The sequence below is a fragment of the Schistocerca piceifrons genome, chromosome 5 (genome assembly GCF_021461385.2).
Source record: "Schistocerca piceifrons isolate TAMUIC-IGC-003096 chromosome 5, iqSchPice1.1, whole genome shotgun sequence".
Lineage (NCBI taxonomy): Eukaryota > Metazoa > Arthropoda > Insecta > Orthoptera > Acrididae > Schistocerca > Schistocerca piceifrons.
The window spans coordinates 277,595,835-277,620,357 of NC_060142.1; the positions used below are offsets into that span (position 1 = coordinate 277,595,835).

Below are 24,523 nucleotides of genomic sequence, written 5' to 3' on the forward strand. Positions count from 1 at the left end.
ATCCACACATATACAGACACAAGCAGACATATTTAAATATGTCTGCTTGTGTCTGTATATGTGTGTCTGTCGACCTGCCAGCACTTTCATTTGGTAAGTCACATCATCTTTGTTTTTAGATATATTTTTCCTACGTGGAATGTTTCCCTCTATTATAACCATATACTTGTTACTTATGTATACTGTGAATGGTGGTCCACTTTGTGTATTTTGAGTATGCTATGAATTTATTTATTTACTTATTTTTTTGCTGGGGGGGGGGGGGGGGGGTACTGAAGGCTTAAAAGTGCAATTGAGCTGTTCCTCCAGGTCATTCCGAGTCGAGCGATCATTCTGGTGGAGTCTGGGTGTAGTTGTCACTCTTGAGGTAATGTGTTAGGAAGCTGACACTCCACTCTCAGGCTTGCAAAAGTGATATATTTTGTGTCGCAAGCAGCCGCACAAATACTTTAATATTTGTTCATACTTTAACCCTTTATAGGGCACAGCAATTTTTTCCTTCAAAGCAGCAGACACGAAAATTACTAAGTTTCTATTTACACATGGAAACAGGAAAATATGGATTTTTACATGACAAACAAAAATTGAATTTTTTTACTTGGCAAAAAATCAACCACAATCCATTTAAGGTCACATTCATTACCTGAATGTTTTGTTGTTGATTTTTCGACCATCTCTTGAAGAAGATAAACAATTTTATTCCTGGGTTTGACATTAAAACAAATACTCTGAACAAAATTCACATTTTCAAAACAATTTTTCTATTGAAAATAAAAATTTTACCTTTCTAACTAAATTGTGTAAGCATATCCATTTTTAAAAATTATTTTGATAACCAAGCAAAGTGCATCCAATAACACTCAATCATTTCATATCGTGAAATGGTGCAAAGCATTGCTTGCAAAGTGCTACCTTGCAGAAACCACAATTAAGAGAACTTCTTTTCGGTTTTGCTCCGGTACTGCACATTGCACACCTCCTTGAAGTACCTTTCACATGCATGTGTGCTGCAGTAGTAGGAGACACGCTGACCTTGGAAGCGACTTTTGGGTGTGGTATAGTTGCCATCCTTGATTTGGAACAAAAACTACCTATTAGATAATTTGCCAGTATGATCCGGAATGTTAAATGTGACTGCTGTTTACTGTGTATGGTTAGTTTGCTAGTTTCTTTGTACAGAACATAGGCTTTCACTATTGCTGCATCTATAAAGTAATAAAAAATTTTCATCCAGCAGCACCTAGACTTCCATGCTACGTTATAGGGTGCATGATACTGGTCAAATCTATCCACACCACCCATAAAGCGGTTGTAATTAGCAATGGCTTGAGGACAAGGGATCATTTGCTTCCTTCCCCTTCTTGTCACAACATGTAAAAAATGTTCTCCGTCGGACTGTGCATACTGCTTGCACAATGACTGACTTAGTACCCCTGTCTTTCCATTTTGTTACAGACAGCGAAGTCTGTTCTTTATCGGTTGAAAGGGTTTGGGAAATACCTCCTCGAAGATAAAATCATCCCACACCTGAAAATATCTTTCTGCAAAAAATTTAGATAGGAGAGGAAAGCTGGAGAAAAAACGACTGTAAAACAAACAGTATCCCTGATGTTGGAAAGATAATGAAAGTGACAAATACAACTTTCTCTCCCAAGGGTGTATTACATTCATCAGTCCTTCCTTCATAAATCTGAAAGTTCAACATGTATCCTGTTACAGAGCAGCATATAGCAAAAACTTTGTGGCCACGCTTTATTGGTTTGAGTGGCATGTACTGCTTGAGAGGGGTCCTGCCTTTGAATGCTATCATACTTTCATCTACTGAAAGGAATGTATCTGGACTGAATGTTGCTCTGAAAAGTTCATTCACTTGATTCAAAAGTGGTCGTACTTGATGAAGTTTGTCTTAGCCTGAAGCGGCTTTACTGGGCATCTTTTATTGTCATTCTGATGCAGATAACAAACAAATTTAGAAATTGTTTGTGTGACATTATATTTGCAATTCTTGGTACATGAAAGTTGGGGTCAGTTGACCAATACTGGTTAATACTCGGAAGAGAATGGAATCCCATATAATTAGTGTACCAATAAAAGCTTTCAGCTCCTGTAAGTTCAGATTGAGAGCTGCTCTTCTCTGTATAACATACATGTTGTACTACTATGAAATTGAGGAAAATGTCAGAAAAAGAACTGTGAACATATCTCAGATGGGGAACTTAAATTTACTGGAACATTTGGCCTAAAATATTCACTATAAACACCGTCACTGAATTTTCTTGGTTCAACTCCACATTTAGTGAACTGGTATTGCCTCTGTATTATTGCTGTTCCACCAGTCTCTAAGTCACTATCTGAATAAGTAGCAGAATTTGTCAAGGAATGTGGAGGCTGAGTAACAACTGCAGGATCTTCACATTCATCACAGGTACTGCCATTGAAGTCTAATTCCTCTGTCATTCTGCACAGGATGAACTGTATCAGGGAGGCACTGACTGGCCCTGGGTTCACGGAATCTTCTGCATCTGTATCACCCCCCTACTCAGAATCATCCGAAGAAACATCAGAACATGAATCTTCAAGAATCTGCAGTATCTCTGCTTTGTTCAGTCTTTGTCTAGCCACTTCACTACAAAAGAAATTACGCTAATGTACCCATTATTGACCGCAAAGGAAAATAATAAACACAAAAAACATTGAACACTCATATAGTACACAGTACAAGCAGCTATGATAGATATTTCGTAAGTAACAATTACTTCAAAGCAAATCGTCTTGATGCCAAGCAGAAGAAAATGTAGGATGTCAAATTCTGTACTGCAGCATGCAAAATGTGCATACAACTTGAAAATAACATCTCAGCGGAAAAGTTACAGGCTATTTCAGCAGAATAGCAGTAATGAAGAGCTTGCTCAACAGTGTAATTGCAATTCGTTTATTTCAAGACTACTAACTTTCTATTTCAAGACATTACTGCCAATTTTCCAAAGATAAAACTTCAGAGAACGACTACAATGGGTAAAATTTATTTAACAACAAAAATACACTTGCCTGCAAAGTAACAAAGGCGATAAATACCTCTGACGTGGTCAGCAACATTCTGTGGTTGACTTTTCAACTACAAAGGTAAAGTATGTACCCCTGCCGTCTGTTGAGAATTTAGCGAGCTACATTGTGGCTACTTTTCCAACCGGAAAACATTCTCACTGATGTGCTGGAGCCATAAAGACTAAATCACACCGTAAATCAATGAGAAAATGTGCCCTATGTGATGTGGTTGAAAAATCGACTGCAAACCTATAAAGGGTTAAATTCTAGTGCTCGATCTTGTCACAAGGATTTTATTCTATGTAAAGTATTAATACCTGTAAGTCAAAAACCATTCATTCCTCTCTGGACCCAAGGTGAAACTGCTAAAAAGAATGGCACTTGCTTTCATCAATGGCCTCACTGTTTGACAAATTTCCGATACTAATTTCACTGTGATACCTCTGCCATCATTCCAAAGTGGATCCACTTTCTCAAATGGTTAAAGGGAGAAAAAGTGTTGTAACGGCGACCGGAATGGTCGCAAGATCGAAGAGAAAGAAAGCATGGCGAACCCGCGGAGCAAACCGCAAACTACCACACAACGGGAGAGGACGGACACGACCAACAACGGGCAGAACGAACAATGACAAAATCGAAACAACGGAGTCACACGAAAACCTAACAACCACATCCACTCATACACAGAACAAGAAAGTAAATAAGCGGTCTAAGGCGAGGCGATGTGTCCGGAGACGTACGCATGGTTAGACTGGATGGCTGAGCGAGAGGCAGGCACTTCAGTACTCTATCGGGGGCACCACTATTGGCAGCTGGAACCAGGTGTTCCATTGTGGCCCCCTCACACTAAATGCGGGCCCGGAGGCGTGCGCTGCCACAGCTTACGACGCGATGGTGCAGAGATCTCTAGGCGTCTTCGACATCCATGACGTCTGGCGGGGATTCAAATTCCGCGGCATGCAGTACCAGATCCCTCCCCTCCTGAAACTTGCGCGTAGGGGCGGAAAAGCCCTGGACGGTGCCGAGGTGGGCGGCAGTGGGAAGAGGAGACGCGCTCATCAACCGCTATTGGTATCCACGACAGCCGATCCAGAGTCCAGGGCAGGGGAGGGACTCACCGATCCACCCGGAGGCGGAGAGGGCCGGCGGCAGGCCCACGGGGAGACGGCAACCGGGGGGCAGGGACGGTGACTCGAGGACCACGTCCGTACTTGAAGGAGGTAGGGAAAGAGGCAGTGGGGCGAGTCCCGTGGCGGCACACGGGCGGAGCCGATTATGATGGCAACGCTCCAACCCTTTTGATGTCTGCACCGACGTCACACGCCTCCCATGGGCCGCAACGACCATGGCGGGTGTCCACCTGCCTTGCGCCCATACTCGGGGGCCCACACAGCCGTGCCAGGGGCAAACCCGCTGTGAGGGCCAGGAGGAGGACGGCATCAGCAAATGGAGCAGCGTCCGCGGCTGTCGCCCATGAAGGAGCTCTGCTGGACTGCATCCGTCAATTGGCGTAGTGCGACAGGTGCTCAAAAACAGGGTGAGGGCCGACGCAGTTGCAGTGTGTCGACCGCCTTAGTCAACTGGTGTTTAAAAGTGCGGACGAGCCTCTCCGCCGCACCATTGGATGAAGGGTGGAAAGGGGGGCTATGGATATGTTTGATACCACTGGCCTGACAGAAGTCGTGGAAGGCGGACGCCGTGAATTGGGGACCATTATCGGAGACCAATGTGTGTGGCATGCCTTCAATGGTGAGAACCTGGACCAGCGTCGTGAGTGTAGCCTCCATGGTGGTGGATGCCATGCGGACAACATATGGGTATTTGGAGTAGGTATCAACGATAAAGTAACCACATGGACCCCAAAAACAGGAACACAAAATCGATATGAATGCGATCCCAGGGCCAGTGAGGCACAGGCCAGAGTGCAAAAGACTGAGGGGGGCTTGCCTGGTGACGCGGACAGACAGTGCACCCACGGACCAGGTGCTCAATATCACCATCGATGCTGGGCCAATACACATGCCGGCAGGCCAAAACTTTCACGGGACATACCCTAGTGCCAGCGGTTTAACAAACCGAGCACCCGAAGCCGCAATTCTGGAGGGATGACCACCCGATGGGCATCCGACTCCGTGGCCAAGAGGGAAACCATCGACCACAGAGAGCCTGTGGGACAAGTGGCGCCAGGGGCTGAAATCAGACTGCATCCAACGAGTAACATAGGATGGCCACCCATGGACCACATAGTTGAGAACCTGCTGCAAGACAGGGTCGCGGCGGGGTAGCCGCAGCAGTGTGAGCAGCTGTAAGAGGCAGACCGTCTAGTGCATCCCGGCAGGCAGAATCAACGTGAAAGCAGAGGAACTCCTGTTGGTCAAAGGCAGGATTAGGGCCTGCTGGGTGACGCGACAAAGTGTCCACGTTAGCATGGGGGGGGGGCTTATACCGGATGGTGTAAGTGTAATTACGTAAAAACAATGCCCAGCGCTGGAGACGGTGAGCCGTCCACTCTGGAAGGTGAGAGTGGGGTCCAAAAAGTGTAACCAAGGGTTTATGGTACGTCAGGATAGTGAATTTTGCCCCAAAGAGATAGGTGTGAAATTTTTGGACGGCACACACAATCGCCAGAGTAGTTCTGTTGTGCTGGGGTCAACGCCTTAAGAGGCATAAGCGATGGGCTGTTCAGAGCCATCGGCATCCCGATGTGCGAGGACGGCCCCAATGCCGTATGCCTACGCATCAGCCGCCACAACCAAGGGAGGGGTAGCCCGGGGAAAAGGCAGTAAGGCAAGCGGCATACTTCAGCATCGCCTTTAAACGGAGAAAAGCCTGGTCACAGGCAGGAGACCAATCAAAAGGTACCCCTTTGTGACGTAAGTGATTGAGGCGTTGAGCAACTGAGTCAGCCTGGGGCAAGAACTTTAAGTAATAAGTAACCTTGCCCAAAAACACCTGGAGTCCTTGGGACGAGAAAGGGCCTCAATGGCCGCAACATTACGATGCAAAGGGCGAATGCCATCTTTGCTAAGCCAGTGGCCTACTTCCGGTTGAAAAAAAACAACACTTGTCCAGCCGACAGTGTAAACCAGCAGACTGCAGAGCATGAAATAAGGCGTTGAGGTTTTGCAAATGTTCCTGGCGGGAACACCCGGTGACCAAGATATCATCCAGATGAACGCCCGGTGACCAAGATATCATCCAGATAATTCACACAGGCAGGGATAGGCTGTGTAAGCAGCTCCAGGAATCGCTGGAAAATTGCCGCTGCCGAAGAGACACCAAAGGGAAGGCGCTTGTACTTATACAATCCGAAAGGCATGTTGATAACCACGATGTTCTGAGATTCGGCATCCACAGGCAACTGGTGGTATGCCTCAGCCAGGTATATCTTGGAAACATACTCTCCCCCCGCAAGCTTGGCAGGAAGGTCTTCCTGTTGGGGAATGGGGTACGTGTCAACGAGGGGCTGAGCATTGACTGTAGCACCAAAGTCCCCACACAGCTGAAGGGACCCGTTGGGTTTCTGTATGACCACCAGTGGTGTCGCCCATGCACTGTAAGTTACAGGCTCCAGCATGCCAGCGGCCTGGAGCCAATCAAGTTCCTGCTTGACTGGTGGCCGTAAGGGGCCGGGCCCGGAAAAGCGAGGCTGTGCATCCGGCCGTAGGGTGATGTGCGCCCGAAAACCAGGAGCACATCCGAGATCCGGTGCAAACAACAATGCAAAAGCGGAGCACAGATCGTCCAAGTCCTGAAAGGGAACAGCCGTGGAAACGACCTTAACTTCGTCAGAAAATGAAAAGCCAAACAGTTGAAATGCATCCAGGCCAAAAATATTCGAAGCCAACGGATGGTCGACAACAAAGAGGGTAAGGAGCTGGGGAACACGCCTGTACGTCACCTGGACGACGAACTGTTGACAAAGGGAAACGGAACCGTCTCCATTGGCGACCAAACGGCGAGAGGGAGGGGACAATGCAGGAGACCCCAGCCGGGTATATGTCGCCATATTAATCGGGGAGACGATGGCCCCAGAGTCGACCTGAAAACTGACATCCTCAGTGAAAATGCGGAGCGTGAGGAAAAGCTTCCACGCTGATGGGTCATCCTGTGGGACAACCGATTGCAGAGCATGGACAGTATCTTGACGCCCAGGAGGGGCAGGACTGGAGCAAGTCAAGTGACTACGACAAACCGATCGGATGTGGCCCTCCTTGTTACATAGCGTGCACGTTTTCCAGCGGTGGGGACAATCAGCCCGTGAATGGGCAGTAAAGCACTGTGGGCAAGATGGAAGTGGGCCGCGCGACCGGCGACGAGGCGCGACCGAAGGCGCCAATGCCATAGAGACGTTGGACAATGAGGAGTCCCGACGGCGCTGGCCTCTGTTGCCCGGGCCACGTCGACGTCGCGAGGGCGGAACCCGCAGTGACGCCGCTATCGCCACCACCTGTGGTCGCACCATACGACACTCATTAGCCGCTTGAGCAATTTCAAAGGAGTGGGCAATGCGCAGAATCTCTTCTAAGGACATGTTGTCGAGTTTCAAAGCCGCAGTACAGACCTCAGGATCGGCAGCCACCTGAACCACCACATCCCAAATCCGGGAGGCCGCATATGGAGCCTTATACTGCTGATTGGCGGACGTAAAATCGCATTGACGGCTGAGACCCTGCAAGTCCGTGACCCAGGAACGATACGATTGACCAGGCTGTTTATGGTACTGGTGGAACTCCAGCCGAGAGGTGACCACATGGTAGCGTTGGGAATAATAGTTTGTCAGCAAAAGGCAGATCTCCTGGAAAGAGAGAGCCACAGGGTCGGACAATGGTGCCAACTTGCGAAGAAAAAACGTGTCTGGGGAGGCCCAAGACAAAAACAACGACCGCTGCAAGGAGTCATCCGTGACTTGAAAAGTCATGAAATGTTGTTTCAACCGATGTAAATAGGTTTCCCAGTCCCCTTTAGCGTCATTAAAGGGTGGAAATGACGGCGGACATGGGAAAGCATCGGACATCCGAGGACTCTGAAGCTGTTGTGGTAACGCGTCCCGGGCACTGACTTTGTCCGTTAGCAACTGCAGCGACTTTTGTAAGATGTCTAACTGGAGCTGCTGCTGCTGCTGCAGTTGCTCCAGCAGACAGACTAACTTCTGTCTCCATACCAACAATGTCCACTGTTGACCTCATTGCCAAAAATGTAACGGCGACTGGAACGGTCGCGGGATTGAAGAGACGGAAAGCGCAGCAGGACCCGCGGCGCGGCCCGCGAACAACCACACAACGGGAGGACGGACACAACCAACGAAGGACAGAGCGAATAACGACAAAATCGAAACAACGTAGTCACACAAAAACCTAACAACCACGTCCACTTGTACACAGAACAAGAAAATAAATAAGCTGTCTAAGGCGAGGCGATGTGTCCCGAGACATGCATGGTTAGACTGGATGGCTGAGCGAGAGGCAGGCGCTTCAGTACTCTATCGGGGCACCACTATTGGCAGCTGGAACCAGGTGTTCCACTGTGGTGCCCTCACACTAAATGCGGGCCCAGAGGCACGCACCACCACACCTTACAGCGCGAAGGTGCAGAGACCTCTAGGGGTCTTTGACGTCCATGACGTCTCGCGGGGATTCAAATTCGGCACGGTATCAGAAAAAGCCATTCGGATAACACGCTCTAGGCAAACTAAATTATCTGTAGTACAGCAGCCTCAGTGAAAAAAACCATACTGGGTCGAAGCCAAAAGGTCCCAGGATTCGAGGATCCAATAGAGCCTTCAACTCATCATATGTTCATATAACTTGTGGATATGTCTGCTTGTGTCTGTATATGTATGGATGGGTTTGTGTGTGTGTGTGCGCGAGTGTATACCCGTCCTTTTTTCCCCCTAAGGTAAGTCTTTCCGCTCCCGGGATTGGAATGACTCCTTACCCTCTCCCTTAAAACCCACATCCTTTCGTCTTTCCCTCTCCTTCCCTCTTTCCTGACGAAGCAGCCGGTGGTTGCGAAAGCTAGAATTTTGTGTGTATGTTTGTGTGTCTATCGACCTGCCAGCGCTTTTGTTTGGTAAGTCACATCATCTTTGTTTTTAGATATAACTTGTGGAAAACATTGTTTAAACTGACCGGACGAAAGAGTCCATCTGAAAATGTGGTTTACCAAATTTCAAAACTGGAATAGCGACACTTTCTCACCACTGGGAAGGGAATTCCCCTTGATAGAGAGACAGTTAAAAAGGGGAAGAAAATGCATGGCGAATTTCCATTCGCTAAGTGGGGTGTTATAAGGTTCGAGGCAGCAGGGAATAAAAGATAAAGGATGATGTTCCAGCCGTATCTGACTGGTGGACGTTGAACCTACTCTGAGGCCTGGACGAAATGCTGAGCAATATGCTCAGTGACAGAACCCAGGCTGCTGAGGATAAAACCATTCAAAGAAATTCTTGGAACACAGGACAGCAGTCAAAAATGCACCTGATCACTGCCCACACATGCAAAGAGGAAGTATGCAGCCCAGTGACAGTGACATATCATTCACAACGAATCAGTTTCTGGCATTTAGGAACATAATGGTCTGGGCACAAAGCCTTCTAAATGCCGGGAGGCATGGAAACAATCTTTAATAGCTGCAGCAATTTTGGGGGTCCACCAAGGGACAGTCTTCTGTTGAGGAGAGCCTGATGAAGGTGGAATTGTCAAAGCAGCTGCTAAAAGAATGGCATCAGTCAAACTATATATGGACTCATCAATGCCACTGTGTGGTGAAGCAGTGTCATGGTAGTTGACGAAAAGGCATCCCAATTCATATTAGTAAAGGCCCACCTGAGAGAACTTCCAAACGAGTAATACTAGAGAAAAGATGAAACAATCAGAAGATGATTGCTGTCGCAATTGTCATGAGCTCCCCACTGAATGAAGGGGAAGGAATCCAATGCTACATACAGAAATATCACTGGCCAAGAAAGAGCTATGCGTAATATTAAAGTGAGTGGGGGCTCAAGTGGTGAGGGGTCTGAGATCAAGCCCTACTAGTAGAAGGTCATCAACAATCCTGATCCAGTCAGTGGTTGCAGTAGCACCCGACAAAAGGATTATGGGTGTTAAAACCCAAAGGAGAAAGAAGGGGGGAGGGATCTGTCGAAGGAGGAGAGCAGGAAGCATACAAAGTCAATCTGAAAAGGGATAAAGATTGCATATTGTTACCACAGAATCTAAATGGATCCAAACGGCCAGTGCTTCCAGCACATTATGTAGACGAACCCAGAAACTAACTATGTCCATGTGGACCAACATACTGACACCACCAGAGGCTCACAAAGAGCTGACCCGGTTCTGGCAGAAGGTTTCGGAGCCATGAAGAGTTGGTAAGTGAGTATCCACAAACGAGGTCCCTGCAATACAACAAAAGCTACAGAGTACAGAGAAAGAAGAGACTGCAATTCCAGAAGGTGACAATAGGAATCATTACAGTCCCATTGGAGGAGAGTACTAGATGAGCCCATATGGACGTCAAACAGGCCAGAAACAGTTATTTGTAGAGTCAGCGTCTGTCACCGGTAAGCACAGAGTGACATTCTCTAGTGTAAGATCAGAACATGATTACAAAGGAGGGAGTGACAGACCCTGGGATGTCAGCAAGGTTTCATCCCAAGAATTACGCATCTTCTTCCTCTCCTTCAGAGGGCAAGAGGAGATGTGATTGAAAAGACAGAAAGTCCCCAAGCAATATCAGGATCCGAAAGACAAGTAGCGGCCTTGAGGCCCACTGTGCATGGGTTCCGCATCCAACTTGAAATAACAGAGTTTCTGTGCTGCAGACATCGTGAAGGGAGGTTCACAGAGGCAGCCCCATCCCCAGTGGGTGCCTGAGGAGAGGGTTTCTTCTCCAGCCGAAGAGAAGGTGCAGTCCAGCGAGGGGTGGGAATGGGAATTGCCAGAGAGGAGGAAAGGGGAAGAGGATGGAGTTAAGGCGGAAGGAGCAGAAGGAGTACGAGTAGGAGGAGGAGGAGGAGGAAAGGATGCAACAGAAGCAAAAATGGGCAGTAAAGATACAGGGTGGAGAAAGTTGAATTTCTGTCAGACCTCAGAGTAGGACAGATGGTCTGAGAGTTTTGAACTCCTGAATCTTCCTTTCCTTTTTATAGGTCAGGCAATACAGCAAGCAAGGAGAATGTGGACTGCAACAGTTAACTCACTTGGGCAGTGGGTGGAAGAATTCCTCACATTGAGAGGACAACTGCCACTGTAAATAGGATTCACCTCACATCACATGTGACCAAAACGGAGACACTAGAAACAGTGAGTGGGAGACAACATTTAGGGCTTCATGTCACAATGGCAAACCATAACTTAAGACATTTTCCAGAAGGATACCCCCTCAAAAGACAGGATGAAAGTGCCAGCATCAAAGTGATAGTTCTTAGAACCTCTGCGGGCTTGCTGTACGAAATAAATGCCACGTCGTGCCAGGTTAGTCCTGAGTTCCTCATCAGACTGAAGGAGAAGGAACTGTGAAAAATAATGCCCTCGGTCATATTTAAAGACTGGTGAGAGGTAATACTTACTGGGATATCCCCTAAGTGCTCGCAAGCACAAAGGGAAGTCAACTGACTGGTAAAAGAAGTTTTACTCAGCAGAGAATGAGATCACATCCTACTAAGCGGATCAACTTTAGAAAACTTGTCATCGAAATATTCTTTAAAAAAAAAAAAAAAAAAAAAAAAAAAAAAAAAAAAGAGGGGGGGGGGGGGGGGGGTTAGTAGGTAGGTTTGCTGATGGCGAAAGTACCCCCATTGCATCTGTACTGGAGTGAGCAAGTCACAGGGAAAGGATTTTGCCTCAATGCCTCAAGATGGCAGGCCTGGCCCCCCTCCTTTTCGACGCAAAAGTAGAAGCAGAGAGAGAACTGTTTCTGTCTGAAGAAACAGCTATGGAAGAGTGGCCAGAATTAAGGAGCTTAGCATACTTCATGCACAGAGTATCCTCCCTGGTACCACCCACTCCAATCAGGGACTCACCCCGCAGGCACCATCCAGTTGCAGCTAGAGCCACCTGGTCCAGCAGTCACTGTCAGGAATTCCAATGTCCCAAGAACAACCACTCCCAGGCATAAACAAGGCAGTGACAATGATCCCTGTGTTGTCAGGGGATGCTGTCAGATGGGTACATAACAGCCCCATCACGCAAACTGGTTACACATACTGGTGACCTAGCAGGTGAAGGTGTGGGGGCTAGGAGAGGAAGGAAGGGTGGAAAGAGAAGAGGGAAGAGGAAACAACCATGGAGCCCTAGAGAGGGAGTTCTTCCCCAAATGGTTCACTTTATGGAAACAGAAAACGTAAGGGAAGGAAAGGGGGGCGGGGGTGGGGGGTGGGAAGAGACCAGAAAAAAGGGACAGAAACAGCATGAGGAGGAGCTAGGATGGGAAGGAATGGATATGGGGAAGGGAATGCATACAGCTCGGGGCCGAATGTGTGCCACACACGTACCCATGAAAGAGCTGTGGGCCCTCGGGGGAGGGGGGGGGGAGGGGGGGGGGGAGGGGGGGGGGCAGTATTTTCGGTTAGACAGCCAACTGGAACAACTGCTTGAACAGTTCCTGCATCTAAGTGTGACCTGGTTCTTCAACAGGTCCTACACATGTCCCTTGGGTTGGCCTATTGAGCTCTCAGATGCAGACCACTTGTCATTCACCTTTCGTTTTCCATCAACAGCACCAACATCTGGTTTTGCAAAGTTTTGTGATCTTTACAGAAGCTGACGAATCGCGTTGGGAAGAGCAGCCATCCTCCCAGCAATACTGGGGCTTCCATCTCTTGCATCAGTCCCATTCGGGAATTTCAAGCACTAAGCAACTGATATGTTGCAATATCTATTGATCTTATCTGGATGATGACGTTGCACAGGTGGTTCAACAGGCACACCTGTCAGCCCCACCCAAATCGTTCTCTCTTGTGGCCTGTGCCACAGCTGTGGCACTGAATTCATGCCGACATGGGTACTTCCTTCGGGTCCAGGTGATTAATTGTTGTGTGCCATTCCTCCCATTTCCCATATGTTGTATGCCTCTAGCAGCCAACGATGACCACAGTGAGATCTTTTTAGAGGATCTTTGCAACAGACAGTGAACCTCACATGCTGGTAACTGGCAGTGGTCCCCAATTCAAAATGATTTTTTTTCAAAAGGTTTTGCACCTGCAATAGGATTAAACATGTTGCTACTCCCATGTTTCACCCAGCCTCAGATGTGTTAACAAAAAGAATTCACAATTACATTAAGAGCTCCAGGGTATGGTGCATCTGCTTCAGCACTAAAATCCTTAGTTTCTTACTGGTTCACCCTTTTCAATGGTTGTAACCCGTCACAGCACCTTCATGGTCATCCTAACAGGACACTTTGGGATCTTGTTCCCAAACATACAATGCGAAGGAGACGCAGCCACACTGTTCCGTGTGAAATGCACCATTGTGGGTACACACATCTGAGCTGAATTTGGGGTGGATCCAGATAGTCTTGGTGGCTACAACTTGTGGGATGCTGCACTGGCACCACAATAAATTCTTGAAACAGCATCCAGGTTTTGACCTCCTCTCATTGGGGAGTTCAGTATCACTACCACATTGTAGCTCTCTCTAGTCCTAGAGGGCTGCCTGATCCCCCCTACTACGAGATAAGAGTGCACTCTCCACAAACATCCAGCCACACTAGAATCGCCAGCACTCCCGGATGTCACACAGGAACCTTTCACCATGATACTGCCCAGCTACCAGTTTCATCCTCCACACTGGTCAGCAGGTAATGGCCCCACATATCAGTTCATTGGGGAGGGATTTAGTAACCCTGCTGGATGTGAAAAATGGAAGATAAGAATCCATCAATGCAATGTCACACACGCACGACAAAGGTGCATGCGATGGAGACACGGCTGATATAAAAGACCAGTCGTGAACTTCTGTAGCTGGCAATTTAAGGATGACCAGTGGCAAACACCCTTTCAATCACTATAATCCAAAAGCCTCCCCAAGTGAACTACAATTGTTGCTGCTGTTTACATAAACTGATTTAGACTTGTGTCACATGGTGCATCGACCTCATATGTCTAAGTGTATGGTTTCCACCACCACCAGCCAAGACGCAGCTTTTCTTAGTGTCATACAATATGCATGCATAGTGAATTAGAATGTTAATTTCTATGTGGAGCTATGGCTTAAACACTTTCCACCAAGAGCTATAATTGTTTGTTTTTAGGGACTAATAGCAAATTTTACTCTGTTGTTACACAAGTTCACTGGTGTTCAGTAAATGCTGTTGTCCTCAAAGTGTGTGTTGCAAATATTTTGTATGACTGGGTTCATAGATGGACAATTTTCCCATTTCTGTTGATAACATCCCTGCACCACAGCTCAAGCTAACAGTTGGGTGAAATTAATACAGCACCCATTAATATCACTTTCAAAATGAGAGATATTTGTTTTGGATGGCTATATCAATAATTTTATCAACAAGAATCAGTTGCTTAACAAAATAGCCCCAAAAAGATACTATAAAGCTTAAAATTTCCACATTGTCCAAAAATATGCATATCACAACAAAGGATGAGATCTAAATGATACCAAGATAGTACAAATGTACTGCGAAAGTTTGAAGTAACCTTGAAAATTCACTTTTGAGAGTTTTCATTGTTCATTATGAAACATACCACCCAATGAGCATCCTCTTGGTGTCTAGATGGTTGGATATCAAAATCATATTGTCCAGGAAAAGCATCAGTATGAGGTCGCTTAACAGTAGCTGGGAAGGAAGCTGATGCTGTATTTGTGGTTGCTGTTGTTGTAGTTGATGTTACACAAAGTGGCCCTAACCCCATCGCTGCTGGCCATGTTAAACTTTCTTCTGTTGTATATGCGTCTTCAAGACAGTACTCTGTCCGCGATGATACAAGCATTTCCTGAAAACAGAAAAACTAGTATGATCTTCTGAAGTATTATTGCAAACTAGGTAATCAAAGAGAAACATTACACTATATTTTAATATCTTGTAGGAACTGACACAGACATTCTGTTCCATCCAAGCATATTGAAAATGTCTGTATGGTTGTTTGCCTGCCCCCCCCCCCCCCCCCCCCCCCCAAGTCATGGATAAAGGATTTTCACTTGTTATAATTCTGAAATTTGGTTTCATAAAACTAAACCATATTCAGACATTTTGTTTGAATACATTCTCGGCTTAGGGCCAGAAACCATATTACACTTGTAGTGACTTGTGTCCTTCGATGTATTTGTTAGACGTTAACAAGCTCATGTCTAGCCTTTAGGCTGTTCAAGATTGTCAACACTGAAGACATATGAGATAAGGAGATGAAGTTTCTGAGGGATCCAGACCATCAACTACTACAAGGACAGTGTGATCTTGCTCAGGAGTGTATGAAACATTTCTCTGAGCTCACAATATAAATTTGTGCTACAGTCATTACATAATTTTAAAATGAGAGTGATATAACATTTTTTTCAGAATAAATGCTTGCAGAAGCAGCATATTTAAGAAATTATTTTTGTTGTGGTGCCCTGGCCACTTGCAAAATTACAAAATATTACGATGGCTGGTTTATTGTATGTAAATTTTGGTACATGCGTACATTTGATGAACATCACTAATGTTTACAGTCACTTTTTCTCTTTGATTATACTGTAGGTAGGAATAGCTATTATCTCTATTTTTCAATTGGATTTTTATTTTTGTTTTTAACCAAACACTTATCACTTATACCAAACATTTAACACTTATACCAAACATTTAACACTTATGTTGCTGAGCCACAACATTATCACCTCCTGCTTATTAGTTGGTCGGTCCCAATTTGGAACATAATACAGCAGAGATTCCATGTTGCACAGGTCCTTTGTAGGTTAGCAGAGGTATGTGGCGCCAAATGTCTATGCAAAGGTCATGCAATCCCCATAAATTAGCGATAGATTATTTGTCGACATAGAGCTACTGCTCGATAGCATCCCATTAGTATGCCATCAGGTTCAGATGAGGCGAATATGGTGGCCAAGAAGTCAATATGAGTTCACAGTCATGTTCCTCAAACCACTGTAGCACGATTCTGGCCTTGTGACATGGGCAGTTATTGTGCTGGAAGCAGCCACCACTGTCAAGGAAGGCATCAAATCAAGCAGATAGGGATGGAAGTGGTCTGCAACAATATTCATGTAGGCCCATAGCTGCCACGGTGCCTTCAATTACTACCAGTTGTCCCACAGAAGCCGAGGTGAAAGCCCTCTACCCACATAGCACTACCCAGAATGGTCTGTGTCCGAGGCGTGGTGTATGTTTGGTGCACCTGTGCCTCTGGATGATAGCAAACCTGACATGACAGAAATTGTAATTAACAATGTCACTGTGTAAACATAAGAACATGTAGATGCTGTCTGATGCAGAGCCCCATATTAAACAACTTTCACTGAACAGTGTACTCCAAAACATTTGTGTCTGCACCAACATTGTACTTATCTGTCACATCTACTACAGATTGGCACCCATCCTGTTTTACAGGATGTCCTAGCCTCTAAACTCCGCATTCTGTGAAGGCGTGTGGATGCTCAACACCTTGTCACCTACTTGTTATTTCATCATTCTTCAATCACTTTCCATAGATGCATACAAACAGTCAACCATACATACTTTTCTTACACCATCACATGTCTGCAATGCTATCAACTGGCATTCAATCTCACTGGAGGTAGTGGTCATAATGGTTTCGTTCAACATTGTTTTAGACAGCTCCTTCAGTTTGTGTGTGTGTGTGTGTGTGTGTGTGTGTGTGTGTGTGTGTGTGTGTGTGTGTGTGTGTGTGTCATTTACATTGGGCCTTGTGTAAGTACTTCTGGATCCGGTTGTCACATTCAGTTGCGTGATAAATTACCACAGAAGCTTGACTCAAGAAGTACTTACATGGGAGCCAATGGACATACATGAAACACAGTCAGGCTTCGGCTGCCAAAGATTGTGATCACATGTGTGTGCACTGCATTGGCATGACTGTGTGTATGTGTGTTGTCTATTTTCGACAAAGGGCTTGTTGGCCGAAAGTTCACTTTCCAACAGTCTTTCTGTTGCGCCTGTTTGCGACTTAGCATCTCCGCTATATGGTGAGTAGGGACTATCCGTTTCATTATATTGTTACTGGCATATAAACCACCAAAAAAGGGTCTAAATAAACTTGGCAAAACAGGTTTCATTAAAAATTCAGCTGCAAAAGATGAGTAATAGTTATTCTTATCTATGAGATAAAAGCATATACACAAAGTTTGTGACCTTGGTCATCCCATGCTGCTTATTTAACTGGGGATGAATGGTCAGGATGATCAAAGATACTAATGTAAAACCAGAAATGTGAGTGATGAAATTTGTTCAGGTTTACAATGATGTCAACAGGTTTAAAATCCACAAGCTTTTGCCCAAGTATTCTACAGCCATTGTCAGGTGATGTGCGACATGTGGTTGCTGAAGTCATTCTTATATGGTGGCACTATTGCCTGTGATGTCACTGGTGCCCAGTCTGGCACCATATATGGTAATGTTTCGGTTGCAAGACCACTATGACTGCTTCAGCCTTCTGAAGCTTGGGTCCCAAGCTATACTTAACTGCAGACAGAATATTTATTGAAAGGTTTTCAGAAATTTTTAACTGAATCACTTCTTTTACGACTCTCACAGAAACCGTTTGTCCACCTGATAATAGATCTTTTGTCAAATGGAATTCTGTGTCTGTTTTCCACAACAAGCTATGTGAAAGGTGATGTAGACCTCACAACTCAGACAAATCTGCAGTAGGAGAGTATGCTCTGGAAATCAGGCACTGAATTACACTCAATGACACATGTATTACTAAAAAGACAAAAAAATTCTGGGGTAGCTTCATAAAAGAAGCAAACAACACATTTCTAAAAACACACTCAATAAGACAGCAGTCTGCAGCTAAGCACAGATTGGGTCCTGGCCACCAGAAGGTTAAAGCAGGTACAGTGCTCTTGCAGCTAGAACATTACCTTATAATGTGCTGGACTGGGCATCACCTGATGTCACACGTGGTAGTGTCACTATATGATGGCAGCAACAAGCCCAACAGAATTTTATCAGTATATATCGCCATAAAACCATGCTTTTGTATAAAATGATTGCCTCTAGAAATAAAAATTTTAACACACAAATAGCTTAAGTGCAGAAAAAAGAAAGCTAATATTAATGTCACAAAAATTCTAAATAGTAACTCTAAATATGTGAGAACTCTTCCTCAAGCATAACTACCTTAAACCTTTAAGGAAGGAAGATTAGCATTTCAGCACTGTTGACAGCAACATGATTACTGAGTGGAGTAAAAACTCTACCTCAGGAAGGAAATTAGCCCTGTTGTTTTCAAGAGAACCATCCCAGCATTTAGCATAAGCAATTACAGAAAACTCTAGAAAACCCACATCTGGATGGCCAGAAGAATATTTATACCACCATCCTCCTGAATGGGAGCCCAGTGCCTTAACACTGTGCCACCTCGCTCAGTCTTACATCCAGAAAGAAAAGTATACTCCAATTTAAATGAACAAGAATATGTTCTTCAAGCACTGAGCTAAACATCTAATATCCTTAAATAGTGCTGGGATTAACACACAAATTTCACTGACAAGTGTTTTAAGTCTCTGTGTCACTATGCCTTTTCAACACTTCGTCAAAAGAATTTTCCTCAAACGGCACCCAAAATAAATTAAAGAGGTTCCTAAGGAGATGTTGGCTGCAGCCTGGAGAAGATGGGAAACAGTTTAACAGTTTTGCTCTCCTGATCAATTTGTTTCAGAAATCATAAGTTTTGTACAAGGTCTCACAAATAAGTTAAGCAAACTGTTTCATTCAACTTACAGTTCCTCAGTCCTTGTCTTCAAAGTACTCCACTCCGCTCCTCTAATCACACACTTCCCTTGGTGCCATTTCAACTTCACCAAGCAACCTCAGAAAACTTCCTTTAGAAATGTCCTTCAATGCCTGTACAAACACTTCTTAATGTCAAAGGCGTCAAATCAATTTTCTTTAACACTTTTTTTTAAATACAAAAACATCATTAGGATGAATCTGGGCAGCAGGGAGACAGAGTGGACTGTAATCTGATTTTTATCACAAAACATGAGTCCTCAGCAATGTGAGTCTACAATGGACTCACCGCAACAGGATAGCAAACCGTATCACATGTGGACTCTTTATACTGACTGGAAATGCCAGCTTCTTCAAAAATCAGAATGACACTGTGGAACCAAAAACTATCTACCCTTCACAGCCATAATCTGGTCAGTGATCAAACATCTTTACTGTGACTCCGAGAAGCAACCAAATACGTAAAAAAATCTGACCAATTGTTTTGAGATTTGCGATTCACATACTTTTATTCCTATACAAACTTATATGGAGTAACAACTTTGGGTACATTCGTGCTTTGCAAGGTGATACACTAAACAAACAGTTTCACAACCTTTGCCAATTGTGAAAGCTGCGTGATCAGGTGGGGCCACAACAGTGGTGAAGGAATATACTTCTTGCCACAAGTGTTAACTTTTCGTAACTTTTTTTTTCATGCTATCTTTTCAAAACTGTAAGAGGAATGGCAACTGACTGACGCAACATTGAGACAAAAATTCAAAATATGCAATTCCAATTATGTCAAAAAATAATAAAAAAAAATAAAAAAACAGCAAGCGTCACTCTGACACAGCTTCTTGAGTTTATTTTGATCATGGAGATCAACTGCCAGTCCACAATAATGAGTAGACTTTTGTCTTAATGTCATAACCCTCGCCTGTAATGTGTCATCACTGACAGCTTGTTTGAGGAGTTCTCTGCAGGCATTCATTACATTCCTAGTGTTCTTTGATAATCAAATGGGGTACACACAGTCATTGTAACTCTATGCATGTTCAGTTTTTAGACTTGAAGATTCTGATTGTTTCTTTTCATTGATTAAATAAAGTAACACAAAATATGAGAAAGTTTAGTGTAAACTCACCGACAATGACTGGCTGCTGCTCACTTCTTGCTCCCTGAAAGAAAAACAATAATTATTTAAAACGAATAATGTTGAATATAAATGACATTTACAATCAAATAATAACTGATGTTAATAATATTCCGTACTGTAACTTCAAACCTTTAGCCACACAAAACAAGAATACAACCATGGTACTTAAGGGTAGAGGGTGGTAACGTTCAGATATATTTGTAAACTTTCCACGTGTTAAATGAATGAAATCTATTGATGCTCATCACCATTTTTGCAGTACATACAAAACATGCATAACATTAAATAAATAGAGAAATTTAAGTTTTACATTCAAAGATTTCTTTAAAAGAACTTTTGTCAGGATGGCTAGTTACAGGTTAGATACAATGATTTACTAAATTCGAGATTCCCCCCCCCCCCCCCAGGGTCTTACAAACTGGTCCTTGGGCAAATTGGCTACAGTACCAACACCACATTACAAAACTTAAGTGCCCACATTCTCAAGGAAAACAGAGGAACAGAAACTGATGGTGAAACTGCAAAAGCAGTACTACCGAACACTGTCTTCAAATGTATGTTTATGCAGGAAGGTACAGATGTACTGCCATTTTAATCCTTGCACCACTTCAAAATTGAATGATATAGATACTGATGTCAAGTGACGTACAGAAACAGCTAAAATTAAAAATGGCTCCTGTACCCAATGGGAGGCCTGTCAGATTCTATACAGAATTTGCAGCTACGAAAGCTCCATTTTATTAATAATATACTGTAGGTACCCTTAAAAAAACACAGTAAAATGTTACATATTGGACCCCCTTGCAATTTTCAATATGGTGCAGATGTAAACATTAGCCTTTGCTCCTCGTCAATCTGTTACCACAACCACGTTTTCTGCTTTCACTGCTTTGCCAACTCACAACCAGATTGTCACCTTCCAACCTAATCTACACCTTGGGCTGCCCTGTTGACTGTTTTCTGTCCCCACAACCATGATTGGGGGAGGGGTGTCCAATACATAACTTTAGCCCAAAGAACTGCTGCCCAGAAAATGGGAAAAGCACAGGTCACACGATACAAGAAATGGTGACAGAAGTGGTCCCCAAATCACTGTCCAATCTCACCGATGTCTGTCTTGTAGTCCTAGAACATATATTCAGAGTGTAAACATAATGATGTATTCAAACAGAATGACCATCTCTATTCCAACCAGGATGGGTTCTGATGTACAATTTGCGTTTTCTTCACACAAGATGCTGACAGCCATGTATCAACTCAAACTGATGGATGCAGTTTATTATATACAAAATGCATCTGACTTTGTACCAAACAAATGTTTATTAACAGGAGTATGAATAAATGAGGCATCTAACCAAATTTGTGACTGGATTGAGAATTTTGTGGTAGGAAGGACACATCATGTTGTCTTGCGTAGTGAGTCATTGGCAGACGTAGAAGTACCTCTACTACATGCACAAACAAAGTTGACATTCTGCGCGGTGGCAGACAGGAGCGATAATAACGACACTTCCCATATACAGTCACTTCCATCAGCCACCGAGTTGTGTCAACTTTGTTTGCATGAATATTAAATGTGACAGGGGGAAGTAGGCTGAGGCCATTGCTGTATACTAATGGCCTTGCAAACAATACTGATAGTAACTGCAGACTGTTCACAGATAGTGCAATTTTCTATAATGAAGTACCATCTGATAAAAGCTGCCCAAATATTCAGTCAGATCTTGATAAGATATTGAAAAGATGCAGAGGTTAGCAACTTGCTTTAGTTGTTCAGAAATGTAAACTTATGAACTTCACTAACAAAGAAGACATAGTATCCTAAGATAGTTATTCAAATACTTAAGTTTAACAATTTGTATGGATATGAAATTGAATGATCAGTTGGGTTCAGCTGTAGGTAAAGCACATGGCAGACTTCAGTTCATTACCAAAACACTGGGAAAATGCTGTCAGTTTACAAAGGACTGTTCACAAATAAACAGTGGGTTTCATCTCAGAATAATGTTCATGTGGATGGGACTAAAATGGAATGGATGCATACAAAGGAGGATGGCACAAGTGGTCACAGATTTGTCTGACACATGGGAGAGTGTCACAGAAATGCTGAAAATCCTGAATTAACACTCTTGAACAGAGGCGCAAATTATTCTGTGAAAGCCTGCTTACAAAATCTCAAGAAGCAATATTCAATGAAAAATCTAGAGATATTCTTCAGCCCCCTATGTATCACTCCCATAGAGACAACATTAGACTAGCCTAATTGCAGCACGCGTTCTTCCCGCACTCCGTACAGAATTATAATGGGAAGAACAGCATGTGGTATACTGCTAAGTACCTTGTGCAATGCACTTCTCAGTGGTTTGCAGAGTATGCATGTAGACGTAAAACTTAGCTTCAGTTCACTCAGGTCCCTTAGGTACTTACTGCAAAAATTTTGTTAAAACGGAAAATAGTTGAGTTGCAAACAACTTCTTTCTGAAGAAAATATAGTAATTCAAGTGAAATGAACATCACTGTTTGTGAGGAAACATTTTCTATTTTAAACTATTAACTAGAAGGATAGATAACAGCTCTTTTACGAATTCTACAATTATTTTCCCAAGCTAACTGATGTACTGTGCTGTGGTAGTTACAGTCAAATTGCATAAATACCATAGAACTTTTTCACTCCTAAATTTCATCCAGGTGTCAGTGCACATGACATAATCATCCAATGGAAAAGTTTCTACACATCACAATTATAAGAATTACTTAATTTCAATGATACACAATGAAGATAGAAAACAGTGTCTTTTTTATACAGGGCAATGACTGAGTGACGTCCAGTTGGCAAATGGATAATAATGCCAGACATTAGATTTACTGAAGCTTTATTGTATTTGTACTTACGAAACACTCAGCTGATCACAACCTTCATAAAGGTTTTCACCGAGCTCCATTACTGGCGCCTGGAAAGAAGGAAACACACTTGATATCTATATTTACAAAACACTACTATTACTACATAAACGAACACTCGTCCACACATTGCTAACCAACAATAAATAGCAACGAAGCCTTTGCTATGACACCATAAGTATATCCATCCACCAGTGTGCTCTCTCTTGGGCTCTGAAAAGCACAAGAAAACTACGATAAATCAGTGAGTTTTCCTTCGGCTTAATGAGAACTACTTTTTCCCATACATATCGAAATGTCACGTCTGTAAATAATCTGTTACTCCTCACATATAATTCGGTTTTAACTTCTCTCGCATGTGCAGAAAAGTTGACAGCCTTTCGTACTAATGAATCTGCCACCAGAAACATTCGTTTTTGCGGGAAGTCACTCGAGCGAATTCATAACACCGCGAATTCAATTTCGCATAGCGTCGGTATGGTTCACAGTAACCCCTCAAAAATGCTTGGGCACGCGACTATGCAACTGCAAACAAGTACCACAGATCCTTAAAATTTCGCCAATCCACCAGCTCCATCTCACTTTACAAGCACACATCACAAAAACAGCACGATTTGTGTTTACTTTGAAAGTAGAAGGTTGACACAAAACTCATAAATATCACTTAGCCACACAATATATTTAAAAATGCACTATTACAACAAATTTCCATGAACATTACGAACTGTACATACTTCAAACATTTCTTCACTATAAATGGTTTCACTTACGAAATCAACAAGTTGTCGCTCATTTACCGCCGAAATTTAAACTGTCATTAGCCACTATACAAATAATAACGTAAACATTACTCCTTCAAAATTTAAGTATCATAATAGGCTATCAGTTTCTTACCAGTCCAGCAAGACTATTTCCTCCTTCGGCGACGCGTCTCTAAGCCGGCTACATGCAAAAAAAACTAACAAAGAAATTTTTACCACCAAACACCAACCAAAGCAATTCAGCGGAGTAACAGCAGTGATCACACTTCGCCCGTAAACGCCGGTCACGACGCAACCCTCTATCCGCGCGAGGTTACATCTCCGCGTTTCGCAGGCTTATCGTAGCTGTGAAACAGACATTTGTACAGATCAAGACGTGCGCTAACTTGGCAGTTGGATTTGAAAATTTGGGCAGAATTGTTCACATCTGTGAGCGCAAATCACACCCACTGACAAATCGCAGCGGATGGAAAGGAGGGCGCCACAAAAATGGCACACGAAATTAGTTCCGGTCATGTGTCTACAGATCCCCGTATTTGCGTGCAAACTTTATTATGAAATGTTTGATATGCGTCGAAGCTCCAGACAATTCATTGCCGCGTTTATCAGCATATATATGAATACCAAATGCTCGTGGAAAGCAAGCGATTGTAGTAAGAAGACAGCTAATTTTAATTGTAATTCTGAAGCTTGGTGGTAGACTTCGGGCAGGGAATTAGAAACAATCTCTAGATACCCGATACCTCATCGA

At 43.9% G+C, this 24,523-nt stretch overlaps 1 protein-coding gene across 1 annotated transcript in view; it reads right to left on the reverse strand.

The window, feature by feature from the left end:
- LOC124798676 (cellular tumor antigen p53-like) overlaps positions 1-23,801 on the reverse strand; it is a 72,994-nt gene extending 49,193 nt beyond the window's left edge. The window contains exons 1-4 of the mRNA XM_047262176.1: positions 23,782-23,801; positions 23,003-23,061; positions 20,099-20,132; positions 14,750-14,998 (exon numbers count right to left, since the gene is read on the reverse strand). Coding sequence (XP_047118132.1) covers positions 14,750-14,998; positions 20,099-20,132; positions 23,003-23,052 — 333 coding nt within the window. The 5' untranslated portion in view covers positions 23,053-23,061; positions 23,782-23,801. The remainder of the gene's footprint in view (positions 1-14,749; positions 14,999-20,098; positions 20,133-23,002; positions 23,062-23,781) is intronic.
- Between the last annotated feature and the right edge of the window lie 722 nt (positions 23,802-24,523).